The sequence below is a fragment of the Melospiza melodia genome, chromosome 4, assembly GCF_035770615.1.
Source record: "Melospiza melodia melodia isolate bMelMel2 chromosome 4, bMelMel2.pri, whole genome shotgun sequence".
NCBI classification, from domain to species: Eukaryota; Metazoa; Chordata; class Aves; order Passeriformes; family Passerellidae; genus Melospiza; species Melospiza melodia.
The window spans coordinates 2,990,724-3,005,942 of NC_086197.1; the positions used below are offsets into that span (position 1 = coordinate 2,990,724).

Genomic DNA, 15,219 nt, shown 5'->3' on the forward strand with positions numbered 1-15,219 from the left:
TGGCTGAGGGAGCTGGGCAGGGTCTGGAGAACCAGGAGGGGCTGAGGGAGCTGGGCAGGGGCTGAGCCTGGAGCAAAGGAGGCTCAGGGAGGACCTTGTGCTTTAGTTGTGGGTTAAAGCCTGGACTTAGCAGATCATAGGGGTCCTTCAAAAACCTCAAAAACTCCATGATTCTAAGTATAAAACCAGCTTCCAAACCATCAGGTGAAAACCAGCCAGGTTTAAACACACAAAGTGCCCGGCTCTGACAGCAGATCCTTCTACAGAGCTGTAAGTCTGGTTTTCATGTTCTGCCCTTCCTCCAAGAGCTGCATTTAGAACAGGAGCAAAATGGAAAAATGGAAATCTTACCGCTGTTTTTCAAAATGATTAAACCAGAGGGGCCTGGGAACAGAGGTGGCTCTGTGTGTGTGAGAGTGGGAGCTGTGGTGTGTGTCAGGTGGTTTTATAAATATGGATTAATGGTCTCCAAAGCTCAATAAGGTGACTGCATGATGTACCTGCTCGCTCAGAGGAGCTGAGAGCTTCAAGCACTTGTGTCATCATTCTTAAAGAGAGGAGGAAAGAAATAATCTTCATTTAAATGCATATAGTAGCTTTTCACTTGGGACTGAATGGAAAGTTTTTCTATTAAAATGCAAATGAAAGAATAAACTGTAACACCAAATTTCTCCCTGAATATTGATGTCTCCTCTCTGCATTGTGGTAACAGGGTGATCTGTGCCTTCAGAGTGCGAGTATTTTATCTTGATTTGGGGAAGAAGGGAGGGTGGCAAGGTAAGAAAAAGAGTTTTGAGATTTGGGGCCTCTAAAGGAATTGTGGCCCTTTTTGATATATTAACAGAACGCTGTGTTAGGCTGGGAAAAGAGGCTCAGAAAATCAGCAGGAAAAGGGAAAAGGTGTCCAAAGGGCAGTGCTGCTTCTGAGGCTGTGGCATTTCAGAGAAGCACCACCATGTCTCACTGAAGGACAGCTCAAGGCTGTCTCAACATCCAGGTCAGAAAAGAGAAAGATTTAGGGTCGTGTGTGAGCGTTTTGCACCAGGGCAGGTCCATGTTGGACATGAGGAGGAATTTCTTCATGGAAAGGGTTGCTGGACATTGGAATTGCACCAGGAGGTGATGGAGTCCCATCCCTAGGGGTGTTCAAAGAATGAGCTCTGTTTTGGTTGTCAGGGTGGGGATGGGTCACAGGCTGGACTTGGATGACCTTGGAGTGATTCTGGGATCCTGTGTGGGAGAGGCAAGAGCACACTCAGGTGTTCTGCTGAGCTCTCCTCCATCCAAGGGGGTTGGCTTCCCACTAGCAGAGGGCAGGGTTAGATGGAATATTGGGAAGGAGTTGTTCCCTGTGAGAGTGGTGAAGCCAAAGAAGCTGTGCCTCATCCCTAGCAGTGTCCAAGGCCAGGTTGGACAGGGATTGGAGCAACCTGGGATAGTGGAAAGTGTCCCTGACCATGCCTGGGGTGGGACTGGCTGATCTTTGAGGTCCCTTCCCACCCAAACTATCCTGTGATTCTGAGAATCAATAAAGTTGAGTGATCTTCTCAAAACCAAGCAATTTTCATCACTTGTGAGTTGCACAGTTTGGAGGTGGAGATTCCCCATCCAGATGCAATCAAACCAGTTCACTGCCTGAGTCATCCTGCAGAGCTGGTGGTGTGTGACAGCAAAAAGAGCCCTGGTCTGTGCCAAACAAACAGTGGAGATGAGAGGTTGTGACCCAGAGTGCTCCAGGCATGGACCTGTCTTTGTGGGATTATTTCTGAGTGGGTACAAGGGCAGATCTCGTTTTGGAGGAGTGAGAACAGACTGGGGTTGGGTCTGAACTCATCCCACCAGCCTGGCATTCGAGCAGGGAGTCTCTGACAGGTCTGGTGTCACTCCAGGCTCCTTTATCAGCCAGATGTGGCCAACTTCAGAATTACCCTGATTAATCCTTGGGGGTGCCTCCCTCTCTCCAGCACTAACAGGAGAGGGAAGGTCCCTGTGCTGTGTCTCCAACACCTCCCTTTGCCTCCACAGACTCTGACCCTCTCTGACCTGAAGCCCAAGCGAGGACCAGTGTCGGGTGGCACCCAGGTGACAATCACAGGCAACAACCTCAACGCTGGCAGCAATGTCATTGTGACCTTTGGGAGACAGCCCTGCCTCTTCTACAGGTACAGATGAGCCCTTCCTGCTGCTCATGCCTGAGTGTGAAAGATTAAATGCCAATTAAAGGCAGGAAACTTCTTCTGCAGCCCTGACGCCTTGTCCCTCAAGCGCCTCCTTTGCTGCAACAGGACTTGTGCATTCTGCAACATGCACAGCCTCGCTGGCCATGTTTTTGGGGAAAGAAAATAGGATTTATTTCATTGTTTTGATTAGTATTTGATGTGCTTTTTCCCGTGGCCTCTTGTCAGATTTCAGTACAATTCTCCACGGTCCTGCGCTCTGCTACTTGCTCTGGGAGTGTGTCGTTTAAAAGATTCATTTTCATGTCCCTGCTTTAGTGGAGGTGACAAAGAAAATCTGACAACATCAGTTCGAAGTACTAAACCACCTCCCTTTTATCCCAGAATAGTCCTGTAGTGCTAAGAAATGGATGATTTGCAACATTTCAGCTCCGTGTTGGCTCCTGCTCAATGGCGCTTCAGAGAGGCTTAATGTCAGTGTTACCTGCTGGATGTTCCCTGATCCCTGTGAGAATGAGCCTGAATCCCATTCCCAGGGGCTCCTGCAGCTCCAAACTACCCAGAGCAACACATTTTGCTGCCAGTAGAGATGGGGGCTGAAGATGAAGTTGGCACATTTCTCCCAAATATGTCCTTGGCAGAGGAAGAGCTCATTCACAGGAGACCTGGGAGCACTGCCCTGGGGCAATGCCCTTCCCTCTCCTGGCTGTGGGGATCCTCTTTAGCAGCCTGTCATGGCTGTGGAGCGATCCAGCATCCAAAATTCAGCAGGGTGAAGTCACAGGCTGTGATTTGAAATGCCAAGTGGGAGCCACAGCTGCTTGGAGATGCTCACTGAAGGCTGGGGAATTTTAGGAGGGATTGAGCACTGTCTTTTGGGGGAATTCAGAGGGCACCTGGAGGGTGCAGTCATTGGAGGTGCCTTACACTCCCATTTTAGGGGCATAAGGTGAGGCTTTGTGATTTGCATCACAAATCACAGGACTGGGAAGTCTGAGAATGTTTAGTGCCCGGATTTTTGACTCATTTTGAAAGAAACGCAGACCTGGAGCTGGGTTTGAGCCCTGCCAAAAAGGAAAGGTTTATGCAGAATCCTCTTTAATTGTAAAATGCTTCCCACTGTAGTAGCACTTCCAGAGGTCCCAGGCATGCTGCAAACTGCACTTAAAACAAGACTTACAGTCCTAATGCAAAGCAAACTTTATGATCCCAGGCTGCAAAGCTGAGGTGCAAACACCCCTTTTATGAGCTGCTGCTGCACATGTCTGCAGGCAGGAAGGAAACATCCATCAAATGTTTAATCACAGAGAAATACTTCTGCAGAGAGGCCTGCTTTGGACTGCCCTTGGGGTTCAGATTTTACTCTGAGTCCTGAGAGATGAGGGCTCTTGTGGTTTTGTTTAACCCAGTGAAAAGGCAATGCCACTTCCCCAGAGACTGCTACAGGAACACACTGGGTTCCACCTCTTCAGTGCACAGGTTTGGGCCACAGGACATGAGAATAAATATCTGGGCTCTTTTTGGCACCATTTTGCTGCTGGTTCACTTTTACTTTCTCCTCCTCCCAGGAGATCCACCAAGCACATTGTCTGTAACACCACGGCCTCCTATGAAGGCTTTGAGAAGGTGAAGGTGTCTGTGAGAGTGGACAAGGCCAAGATCCACCAGGAGCTGCACTATGAATATGTAGAGGATCCCACCATCCTGAGGATCGAGCCTGAGTGGAGCATCTTCAGGTGAGAATCCCAGGAAAACCCTTCTCCCAACTCCCATGGTTTTTTAAAGGAGCACTGCCCTGATAACTTTGGCCCTTGGTGTAGAAAAATTATTTCCAAGTATTATGTCCACCAAGAATTTGTGCAGTGAAACTTTTCAGAGCCAATAGATCCCTCAGGGTGGATTAGAGTGAAATGACACTGAATGATTAGTGTTTGTATAATATGATAGATATGTAAAAAAATATATATACATATATGTATAGATATATAGATATATAGATACATATATAGATATAGATACATATATAGATATAGATATATATGTATGTAAATATATATATTATATTTATATATATATAGGTTTATTTTATAACAATTTGGTTTTAAGGGAAAGCAGCTACAAAGCCATTCTGGTTGTTATTATCTCCAGCAATATGAAAATACAAAAGCCTAAAAATATCACATAAGAAAAAGCATAAGGAAGAAAAGGAAAGGATGAGAGTAGAAAGATTGCACCTCATCATAGACTCCACAGAACGTGGTCATTGCAATTTTTGATGTCTGTCAGTTGAAGTGATGGTCACAGACTGGATCCATCAGAGGACAAGGGGCATCCCAAAGAAACGATGAAGAAAATCCCCAGAACACAACCTCTCTTGGGTTTATACTCAGGTGGGAACACCCAGCAGGGAGTTTCCCACTGGATGATGGAAAGCTGTGGATCAGGGACACCTGGATGATGGAACGTGGTGGATCATGAGTTTTTTTACACCTTCTAAGTCAACATAGCTGCCTTTTGCACCAGCCCAGCTCACTCCATCAGAGTTTAGCTTTTATATTTTTCACATTCTGAGCTGTTTTAGTGTGTGGGTCTGGGCTTCACATTATGGGATGGTGAGCTCTGTGCACAGAGCAGGGAGACAAAACAATTCCTGCTCCAGCTGGGCACCAAGGACAAATGCCCCAAATCTCAGCCCAGGAGCACAAACCCCGTGGGCTGGAGAGAGAAAAACAAGCAGGGTGGGACTGCTTTCCATGATTTTATCAATATTTAAGCCAAGAACCATTTCATTCTCTCACAGTTTGTAAGCTGCAATTCCTGCCTTTCCCACACCCTGTATGGACTTGAAATTCCTGTATTTCCTACAGCCTTCATGGACTTGAAATTTCTACATTTTTTATAACTCTCATTGACTTGAAATTCCTACAATTCCCACAGCCTTCATGGACTTGAAATTTTACATTTTTCATAGCCCTCATGGACTTGAAATTCCTACAGTTCTCACAGCCTTCATGGACTTGAAATTTTACATTTTTCATAATTCTCATGGACTTGAAATTCCTACATTTCCCCCAGCCCTCATGGACTTGAAATTCCTACAGTTCTCACAGCCTTCATGGACTTGAAATTTCTACATTTTTCATAACTCTCATGGACTTGAAATTCCTACAGTTCTCACAGCCTTCATGGACTTGAAATTCCCACATTTCCCCCAGCCCTCATGGATTTGAAATTCCTATATTTCCCACAGCTTTCATGAACCTGAAATTTCTACATTTCCTCCAGCCCTCATGGATTTGAAATTCCTGTATTTCACACAGCTTTAATGGAATTGAAATTTCTACATTTCCCACAGCCTTCATGGCCTTGATGCCTCAGGACTAAGCTCTGCCTCCTTGGCCATGGTGCCTGGAAGCCCCAGGGCTCTGTCCTGAGATGAAACACAAAGGGAGCCCTGCTCCCTGCCCCATCCAAGAGCCTTTCTCCTCGTTAGGGATCCCATTTTTCTCCTCACCCCCTTGATGCTGCTTTGGTGGATTCACAGGGTTCACATGAAGGTGCCTGAGAGCAGCGTTTGCCCTGGTTGTGGAAAGCATCAAAGTGATGCCCAAACTCTCAGAAGCCTGGAGGAATGGCCTCAGGAAGGGAGAAATTGGTCATTAAATGCACTGGTATTTCCTTGAAAAGATACAAAATAAGAAATCTTAAGTCTCCCCTCATTCATCCAGGCAGCTCTCTGCTTCCCTGTCAAACTGGACTGATTGGAGTCCCTGGGGATTAGGAGCAGGGCTTGTAAATCCCCCCACTTCAGCTCCCATCCCAAAGATGTTTTTTCACAAATCAATTAGTGCCTTTAATTACCGTGAGGGAATTTACTGATTTAGCCGGATTGAGTCTTTGCACGTTGGGCTTGAAGCTTTAATGTCAGGATTTTCCATTCGGGGCTTTTATTTCCAGTCAGAGTCCAGGTTATCAGTGAAATGAGAAATCACTTCACTCCCTTAGAAAGCCAGTTCAGTGCTGCTTAAAAAAAGGTGCAAGATTGACAGCCTAGGAGAGTGAATTCCTGAAAATCCTCTGGAAAGCTGCAGCACAGGGACCTTCCTCTTCCTCTCTGGCCTCAGGTGTGTCAGCACAGCTTTGCCCAGCCTGAAGGTGCAGGGACTCTGTGTCCCATGGCTGGATGGGTGGGATCTCCCATCCCAAATCCCAGAAAAAATGGAAATAAGGGTGAGGTGTTTATTTAGGGGGTACTGGGTTATTTGTGGGGTGTGTAGCTGCTGGGATGGATGGGATCTCCCATCCCAAAACCAAAAAAAAAATGGAAATAAGGGTGAGGTGCTTGTTTAGGGGAACTAGGTTATTTGTGGAATGTGTAGCTGCTAGGATTGATGGGATCTTCCATCCCAAATCACCCAAAAATGGAAATAAGGGTGAGGTGCTTGTTTAGACGGTACTGAGTTATTTGTGGGGTGTGTAGCTGCTGGGATGGATGGGGTCTCCCATCCCAAATCCTAAATCCCATAAAAATGGAAATAAGGGTGAGATGTTTGTTTAGGGAGTACTAGGTTATTTGTATATTTTGCTGCTGGGATGGATGGCTTGGACTTGCACATGTCTCATCACTCATGGAATTATTAAGGCTGGAAAAGACCTCTAGGATAATTGCCTACATTTCTTTACCCAGCACTGACATGTTCACCACCAAAATGTGTCCCCAGCTGACACATCCACACAGCTTTTGAACACTTCCAGGGATTATTTGAGCATTTCCAGGGATGCAGCATTTTGGGGTACAATCTCTCCCCTTTGCTTTCTTCATCTGAAATCAGGAAGCATCAGCTTGAGCATTTTTAACCAGACCTTTCCAATTTCATCCTCCTTCTTAAGCACTTTTGAGTCCTTCCAAAGGTGCACAACCCTCGAGAGAGAAGACGGAATATCCAGGATTATCATGGGGATTTGTGGTGTCAGGGACAGTTTTAGGTGCTATAACTGTGGGGCTGAGCTGTTCCCAGGGAGAGATGATTGCCACTAAACCAGCTTTGCAAAACCAGTGAAGGAATGCAGCAAGCCTGGCTTAAAACCTTTATTTTTCAAAACAATAAAGAAAATATTACTGCTAATTTATTTCCATAGCCAAAAAAAAAGTCATGCTGGGTTGGCAAGTAAATAAAATTTTATGACCTCCATTAATACTTTTGATCTGGGTTTGATTTGAGTTACATCCAGCAATTACCTGAGTCTGAAGGCATAAAATGATACTCAGGGTCTTTTGGGGCAATAAACTGTTAAATTCTAAGGGCTTTTGGCACCTCTGTTATTTTGCTGGGCAGCAGCAGGTCTCCAGGCTCTGCTCCCACCTGGCTCAGCATCCAGATGCCAATGGCCAGTGATTTTCAAGGCAAGAAACAGTTTTATTTCCTTTATTTTCAAGCCAGAGAGGGTTTGGGGGCGATTTTAAGTCTTCAGCAAACAAAAAACTGCTTTCCATTTTTTCTTTCCCTCTCTCTAGTCGGGTGCTGTGTCTGTGTTTATTAGCTGTGGTCTGAGCCTGCAAGCTCAGATTCCAACCCAAATAGAGGATATTTAACTCGTGGGTTTAAAGCTGTGTGCACAGATTTGGCTGATTAAATAAAAGGATTTGTCTGTATATAGACACACATACCTGTAGGTGTGTTCACACATTGGAGTTTTGTGGAACACATAAAACTTTCAGCCAGGTAAAGATATAAAATCCCTTCTAGTTTGAATCAGCGGAGATTAATTATAATATATACGATATATATATATAAAATATATGTAATATATATACTATATGTACTATATATAATATATATACTATATATAATATATATACTATATATAATATATATACTATATATAATATATAATATATAATATATAATATATAATATATAATATATATTATATAATATATAATATATAATATATATTATATAATATATAATATATTATATATTATATATTATATATATTATATATATTGTTTATGGTAGTAATTATATTATTATTAAATTATACAATAATAGCAATAAAATTATATTTTTATTATTAACATAAAGGCTCACAGCCAATATTCAGAAGACCCAGAGCAATTTGGTTTATACACTTCTGGGTTCTGAAGAATTCTCCCTGGATGATGTCAGGAATCTTTACATGGAAGCTGAATTTTGGAGAGAGGATATTTTTTTTCTGTAAAGCAGGGAAGGTCTTTTGTAAGACATGTGACTTCATCAGGATCCCTTGTGCATTCAGAAAAACTCATCCAGATCTTATAGAAACAGCAATATGTGGGTTTGCACAGTAAAATTTCCCATTATAGCTGATATTTCAGAGAGAAAAAACTTGAGATACTCTGCAAAACTCAAGGTCAAATATTGCCCTAAGCATGGACCAGTCCAGCCCTTGAGGGAAAGACCACAAGGAGCCTCCCAGGAAAGTGTCCCCCAACATCTGCTGAGAGATGGGGTTGTGCCAATTCTCTCTGGATAAACCCCAAAAGTGTTTGGTTCATCAGTGTGGGCGCCACTGGAGGGGCTGGAGCAGAGCTCACCCAAACCTGGCAGCTCTCCTGTGTGCGTCTGCATTCACTCCTGATTAATAATGGAAGATCAATCAGGAGCACTGAAAACAAAGGTCAGAAACGGGGGAGATTGCTGCCTTCTACCTCCCAGGGTGTTTATTCTCTGGTGTTTTCTCATTTATAATGCACATGCCTCACCTTTCCTGTACGTGCAGCTTTACCTGGGGGCAGGAAAGGGATTCTGAGCTTTCTTCTCACAACCCCATTGATTTCCACGTGGCCTCCCTTTCCCAGCAGGAAATAAACTGCATCCTGGACAGTTTCCAAAGGGAGTTATAGAGGCAAGTGCTGAAACTGCTGAGAGCACTGTCCACCCTGGGAAACCATCAGAGATGGGGCTGTGTGCTGATGGCAAATCCTCCTCCTGTCCTGGCTGTGAGAGCCCTGACAGGTGAAGGTTTTGCTTTCTTGGACATCTCTTCTCCTTTCAGCCCTGGCTCACTCTGCCCCCACCTCCTGCTGTACCAGCCCTGCATCCATACCCAGAGGCTGCCTGACATGGCAGTTTCAGCAAAATGCAGTTTATTGTATCCAAAATGCAGTTTATTGTATCCAAAATGCAGTTTATTGTATCCAAAATGCAGTTTATTGTATCCAAGGTGTCACAGCAGCCCAGGGTGGGTGACAGAGCTGTGCCCACAGCTGTCAGCTCCAGCTGCAGGCAGGCCTGGAGCCCCTTTGGTTTTGGTTACAATGCATTATAGACTTTTCTTTGCTGAACATCTTCATACAGAAGAACCAATCTATACCTGAACTGTTATCTACAGCCCATCATAACTACTGTAATTATCATATTCATGTTACTGTTCTCCAATCACTAAGTCAGTACATTGCAGTTTAAGCTAGAAGTTGTTTTTCAGTTTTCTTGCAGTGGAAAATTCTGAGACTTTTTTTCTACTTGCACCATTTGCTGCCTTGTTTGCCTGTGTTCTCTTTGTGCTTGGTAAAAACATCTTCTTGTTTGGGGTGGGTTTATCCTTTGCTCTAAGCCATAAAACCCCTTCTAACTCACACACCCTTTGCCTCCTTGGTTATCCAGTAGGACTGGCTCAGCAATTCTTTTCTTCTATATGAAATCTTGCTTTCATTTTTATTCCTTCTTCAGATTCTACATTCAAAAATCTTTCTGCTAAGCATAAATATCTGTGAGACTTTCTTGTCAAAATTTCATCCTTCCCAACAACTTATTTCTCCCCTTATGAATGAATGAAAACTTTTTGTGTTGTTCTTCCTTCCCTCTCTATGGGACTATGAGATGTGGTCAGACACTTTGCCACCAACATTTAGGAACACAGGTCACCCATTCCTGGTGTGATGAGCTCTGACATCCCTCACCTGGGTTTCTTCTTTAATTCCATTTCTTATTCTCCAGTGGCAACACTCCCATTGCTGTGTGGGGAACTCACCTGGACCTCATCCAAAACCCCCAGATCCGAGCAAAGCACGGTGGAAAGGAGCATGTCAATGTGAGTATGTCTGCAGAGCTGGAATATTGGTAATATTCCAGTAGGAGGGGACATGCCATGCTGGGGACAGGGCCTGGCTGACACATCTGCAGCTTGAAATCTCCTATCGCAGCCCAAAAAAGAGGGCATGGTTTCTTTCCATAAGTATTACCCCATCCCTGAAGGACACATACACAAAAAAGAAGGTTTTTGGCAGGGCTGGAACCAAATTTCAGGGTCTTCTGAGACCTTCACCTTTTGTTTTTGCTTCTCCAGCTTGCTGGGATTCATTTCAGGTAACCTGATATCCAAACTGAGCACAACTGAGCATGCACTGCACAAACACTTTTGGAAAAACAACCAGAGTGAGAGACCTGATTGCAAGGTGGTAGCAAGGTTTTGACTAATCTGTGCTGTGCAAAAAATAAGGGAAGAATCTTCTATTTCCAGAAGGAAACAAAGTCAGGGGAAGATTCTGACACTGGCAACAGAGTCTGAGCTCTCTCAAGAGGCACAGGAGGCCCTGTTGAAGTGCAAACTGCTCCACACACCTGCCCCAGCAAGGCTTTCCTAACCTTGATTGTGTGGTGGGGAATAAGATAGGAATAACCCATGGGAGTCTGCTCCTCCCTCTCCCTGAGAGCCACCTGCCCACCAGGAAGGGTGGGGGCATTTCCCATAAACACTCCTTGTGTTGGGTCTCCTTCCCCAGAACTGTGAGGTGCAGAACAGAGATGACCTGCCAAGGTCCCTATTTCCATAAGCACTCCTTGTTTTGGGTCTCTTTTTCCCCCAGAACTGTGAGGGGCAGAACAGCACAGAGACGACCTGCCAGGGTCCCTATTCCCATTAATATTTTGTGTCTCTTTCCCCAGAACTGTGAGGTGCAGCACAGAGATGACCTGCCAGGGTGCCTATTTCCCATAAACATTTTGGGTTTCTCTTTCCCCAGAACTGTGAGGTGCAGAACAGCACAGAGATCACTTCCAGGGTCCCTATTTCCCATAAACATTTTGGGTTTCTCTTTCCCCAGAACTGTGAGGTGCAGAACAGCACAGAGATGACCTGCCAGGCCCCAGCTCTGGCTGTGGACCCCAATCACCAGTCTGAGCTCGCCGAGCGCCCGGAGGAGTTTGGCTTCATCCTTGACAATGTGCAGTCCCTGCTGATCCTCAACAAAACCAACTTCACCTACTACCCCAACCCCATCTTTGAGGTTTTCAATCCCTCAGGGATCCTGGAGCTGAAGCCTGGAAGTCCCATCATCCTGAAGGTGAGATGGGCACCAAGGACTGGACTGAAATTCTGCCTCTTGCCTCTCTGTGCCTGCCCGCACCCCCATAAATCATCCTGATTCCACCCCAGAAACTTCCTCTATTCCTCCATTCCAACCATATCAGAGTCACCATCAGCAAACACTAAGCACTGCCCACAATCATAACTAAAAATTATAAACCCCTGGGTGCAGCCTAAATTTGCACCCACTGCTGCTCACCAGAGAACATCTTCTACCCTTGCAATGTGGCTGATAGTGAAATACTCAACTCTGTTTCATTTCTTGTTCATTCAAGATCTTCCTCTTCCCTTTGTTTTAACCCAAATCAGTCCCTTGAAATTTCTGTAAACTTCACAGCAGTACAGAGAAGGAATTTTATGATGCAGCACTTCTGTATCACTATTTTTACACTGTGAATATGCAAAGAGGTTATTTTACCTGCAGATGCATTTTGCATGTTTGGAAAGGGGTCTGACTTGCTTACCTGCCTAGGTTTAGTGAGGGCTTTATTGTGCAGGACTTAGATGGAGCATTTCCCACTCAGCTGCAGAGAGGGAGGAGCAGGACAGGCTGTTGTGATGCTTTGAGTCTGTGACCACTCATGCTGTTCTCTGCGTGAGTTCCTAAATTGGCTTTTCCTCTCTGTGTGAGCAAATGGCGAGCTACAAATGTCATAATGGAATCATATTTACCTTGGAAGGGACCTTAAAGGCCATCTCATTCCAACCCCCTGCCATGGGCAGGGACACTTTCCATTAGACCAGGCTGCTCCAAGCCCCATCCATCCAACCTGGCCTGGAGCAGTGTCAGTGATCCCGTCAAATGCAATATCAACACTTGCATCCCAAGAATGAACCAGAGGGGGAAAGAAAACTCTTTCCTGGTGTTTATTTGGTTATTTTTGGGGTGTGATGTTCCTCTCTCTGTGCAGGGCAGGAATCTGATCCCACCGGTGGCAGGAGGCAATGCCAGGCTGAACTACACCGTGCTGGTGGGGGAGAAGCCCTGTGCGGTGACCGTGTCAGACGTGCAGCTCCTCTGCGAGTCCCCAAACCTCATTGGGAGGCACAAGGTGATGGTAAGTGATGCCTGACCCCCAGCCCCTTCTCCCTGGGTGGTTTGAGAGGGCACAGCAGAGCTGGAGAGCTGGCAGAGGGCTCTAAGGGGTTTGCATCACTGCTTGAGTTCCCAGAAAGATCAAGACCCCTTCTTCATATAATATTCTCATCAAGGGTAGCTTGGAGAGGTACAACATTGGAACAGTGACCTGGAGGTCTTTGTGGGCAGTGAGACACCTTTCATGATCAAACCCCAGTAGGAGAGTTTGCCTCTCTTCTGTTTTTGTATGGGCTGTATGAACCTTGAATTCTCATGTGAGATCACGTGTAACATGTTCCTACATGAAAGTGTTAAATTCAGCACAGTCTCCATCACTTTGTTGACAGGATGGTGACTAAAATTTGCCTTTATGTAAGAGAGAAAAAAAACCAAAAAAATAGCATGTGGACAGTAGTGTGACTGGACTCCAGAATTTTGAGTTCTATAAAACTCAGTGTGCTCCTACAAATCCTTCCTGGATGAAGAATGGACCTGGTGATTACATATGAGGGAGCTTCTCCTCCTCTCACCCTTTATTTATTTACTCCTTTTTTTCACTTTCCTCTCAATAATTTGAATTCTTTGATGCTGGTGCTTGATAAACATCATATCAGCAAACACCCTGGAGTTGTACCAAGCTGTGGGTGGGAACAACAAAAGCTGACAACTGACATCAGTGTTTCTCATTCCTTGTGAACAACTGTTCTTCTCTTGTGCCTCCCAAAGCTGTATCTGTCACATATTAATTTATTTATTTATTTCAGTGCAATGAGACTCAGAGAGTTTGATCTTTAAAAAGGTTTTTCTGGGAACTTTGAAGGAAGCAGAGCTCATGATGACCACTTTGGGTCTTGTTTGTGGCTGCTGCTGGGATCCCTTGTAGTGGCTACTTAACTTCTCTGTGCCAAAGTTTGTCATCTGGAAAATAGAGGCAATAATCCTCTCCAGCCATGCAAATACACCATGACTCTCGATTCATTGCAAAGCACATTAAGACTCTCCAAGAAGAGCAATAATGAAGTGAGAGATTTTCTCTGTGTGAAAACCAAAGCTTTTGAGCACGGCAATAAATGTTCCCTGTAATTTTCATGGATATGATTAAACATATGGTTAGTCAGAGACGGACAAAGCCAATCCTGGGGAGACAAAACTCAAAGCCAGGTGAGCAATAATCAACCCCTGGGGATCCAGGATGATGGCATCTGGCCAGGCTGCACTAGTTGGGAAGACTCCCATGCTCCTGCAGCTTTGGACAGTTTAAGTGAAGCAAAGATTAAAAACAATCAAAAAAGGATTGTTTTTTAATTTTGATGCTGGTGAAATGAGGGATACTGCTGGGAAACTGGGAAGATGATGGAGGTGCTCAAGGATGGACTTTGCTTCTGAAACCAGGGCTGGAAAATGCATCCTCCAGCATGGCACAGCATCTCTGCTGCTCAGGCTGGGACCACGTTTCACACAAACTGATGCCTCACGTTTTAGCTTTTATATTTTTCACATTCTGTGCTGCTTTAGTGTGCAGTTCTGAGCTTCACATTGTGGGATGGTGAGCTCTGTGCACAGAGCAGGGAGACAAAACAATTCCTGCTCCAGCTGGGCACCAAGGACAAATGCCCCAAATCTCAGCCCAGCAGCACAAACCCCGTGGGCTGGAGAGAGAAAAACAAGCAGGGTGGGACTGCCTGGGCTAAAGCTGCAATGGGACAATGAACTGCAAGGTGCAAATGGAGCAGAGCTGATCCCAGGGACAGACCCCGGCAGCGCTCGTGCATTTTGGGGCCGTTTTGGTTCATCTTGGGTGCAGCCCTGGCTGGGCTCTGCTGCTGCCCAAGGTGCAGCCATGGAGGAGATGCTGTGAATGAATCCCTGCTTTATTCTGGAACTCTGCCCAGCCTCTGCTCTAGCTCAGCCTTCTTAAGGCATCAAATCATCTCTCTGATGCCCAGGATAACTGATAGAAGTTCCTCCTCCTGATTTTGCCAAAGATTTACTCTCTGACCTTGAGGAAATTGTTGAACAAACCATTTCTTGCAAAGTGAGGTGGCATAAACTGAGTGGGAGCCATGGGAATGAATCAACTGGTGCAACACAGAGATTATTTCTAAGTGAAGGAGCAGTGGCAATGACACACGTTGATGTCAACATGCTTTTGATCTGTCTTCTTTTGAGCTTTCTGATTTTGAGCTGTCTTTTACACAATGACAGAGTTAAGTGTTTGAAAAAAAAATAGCAAGGAAATAAAAGGTTTGGGTGATGGTTAAAAAGAAGATTGACTAAAACCCAGAGGCAAGTTTTTCCAAGGAAAAGAAAGAGATGTGAGAAAAATCCATGAGTGGCTATGCCAGAGAAGGTCTGCAGGGAAGATGTGGAACACATCTGAAGGGTTGCTGGTTTCTAACACAGTCTGAAAAGTGCACCAAACTCTTTATAATGAATGGAGAGATGGTCAAATGCAGCAGCTGAAGGTCAGGACATGATTCATCTCATCCTTAGAGGGATAATTTTATTTGCACCAGGAAAGACACTCCTTCAGAACTCCTGAACTCCTACAGGCGGCCACTAAGACTTCATTGGAGAAAACATTTAGAACATTTAGTCTAATTTAAGAAAAATTCA

The 15,219-nt window shown here is 44.9% G+C and overlaps 1 protein-coding gene across 4 annotated transcripts in view; it reads left to right on the plus strand.

Moving 5' to 3' along the window:
• PLXNA4 (plexin A4) overlaps positions 1-15,219 on the plus strand; it is a 512,377-nt gene that overhangs the window by 437,820 nt on the left and 59,338 nt on the right. For all 4 annotated transcript variants that reach the window (XM_063153651.1, XM_063153652.1, XM_063153649.1 and 1 more), the window contains exons 15-19: positions 2,026-2,162; positions 3,746-3,913; positions 10,157-10,250; positions 11,263-11,502; positions 12,437-12,583. In XM_063153651.1, the coding sequence (XP_063009721.1) occupies positions 2,026-2,162; positions 3,746-3,913; positions 10,157-10,250; positions 11,263-11,502; positions 12,437-12,583 (786 nt within the window). The remainder of the gene's footprint in view (positions 1-2,025; positions 2,163-3,745; positions 3,914-10,156; positions 10,251-11,262; positions 11,503-12,436; positions 12,584-15,219) is intronic.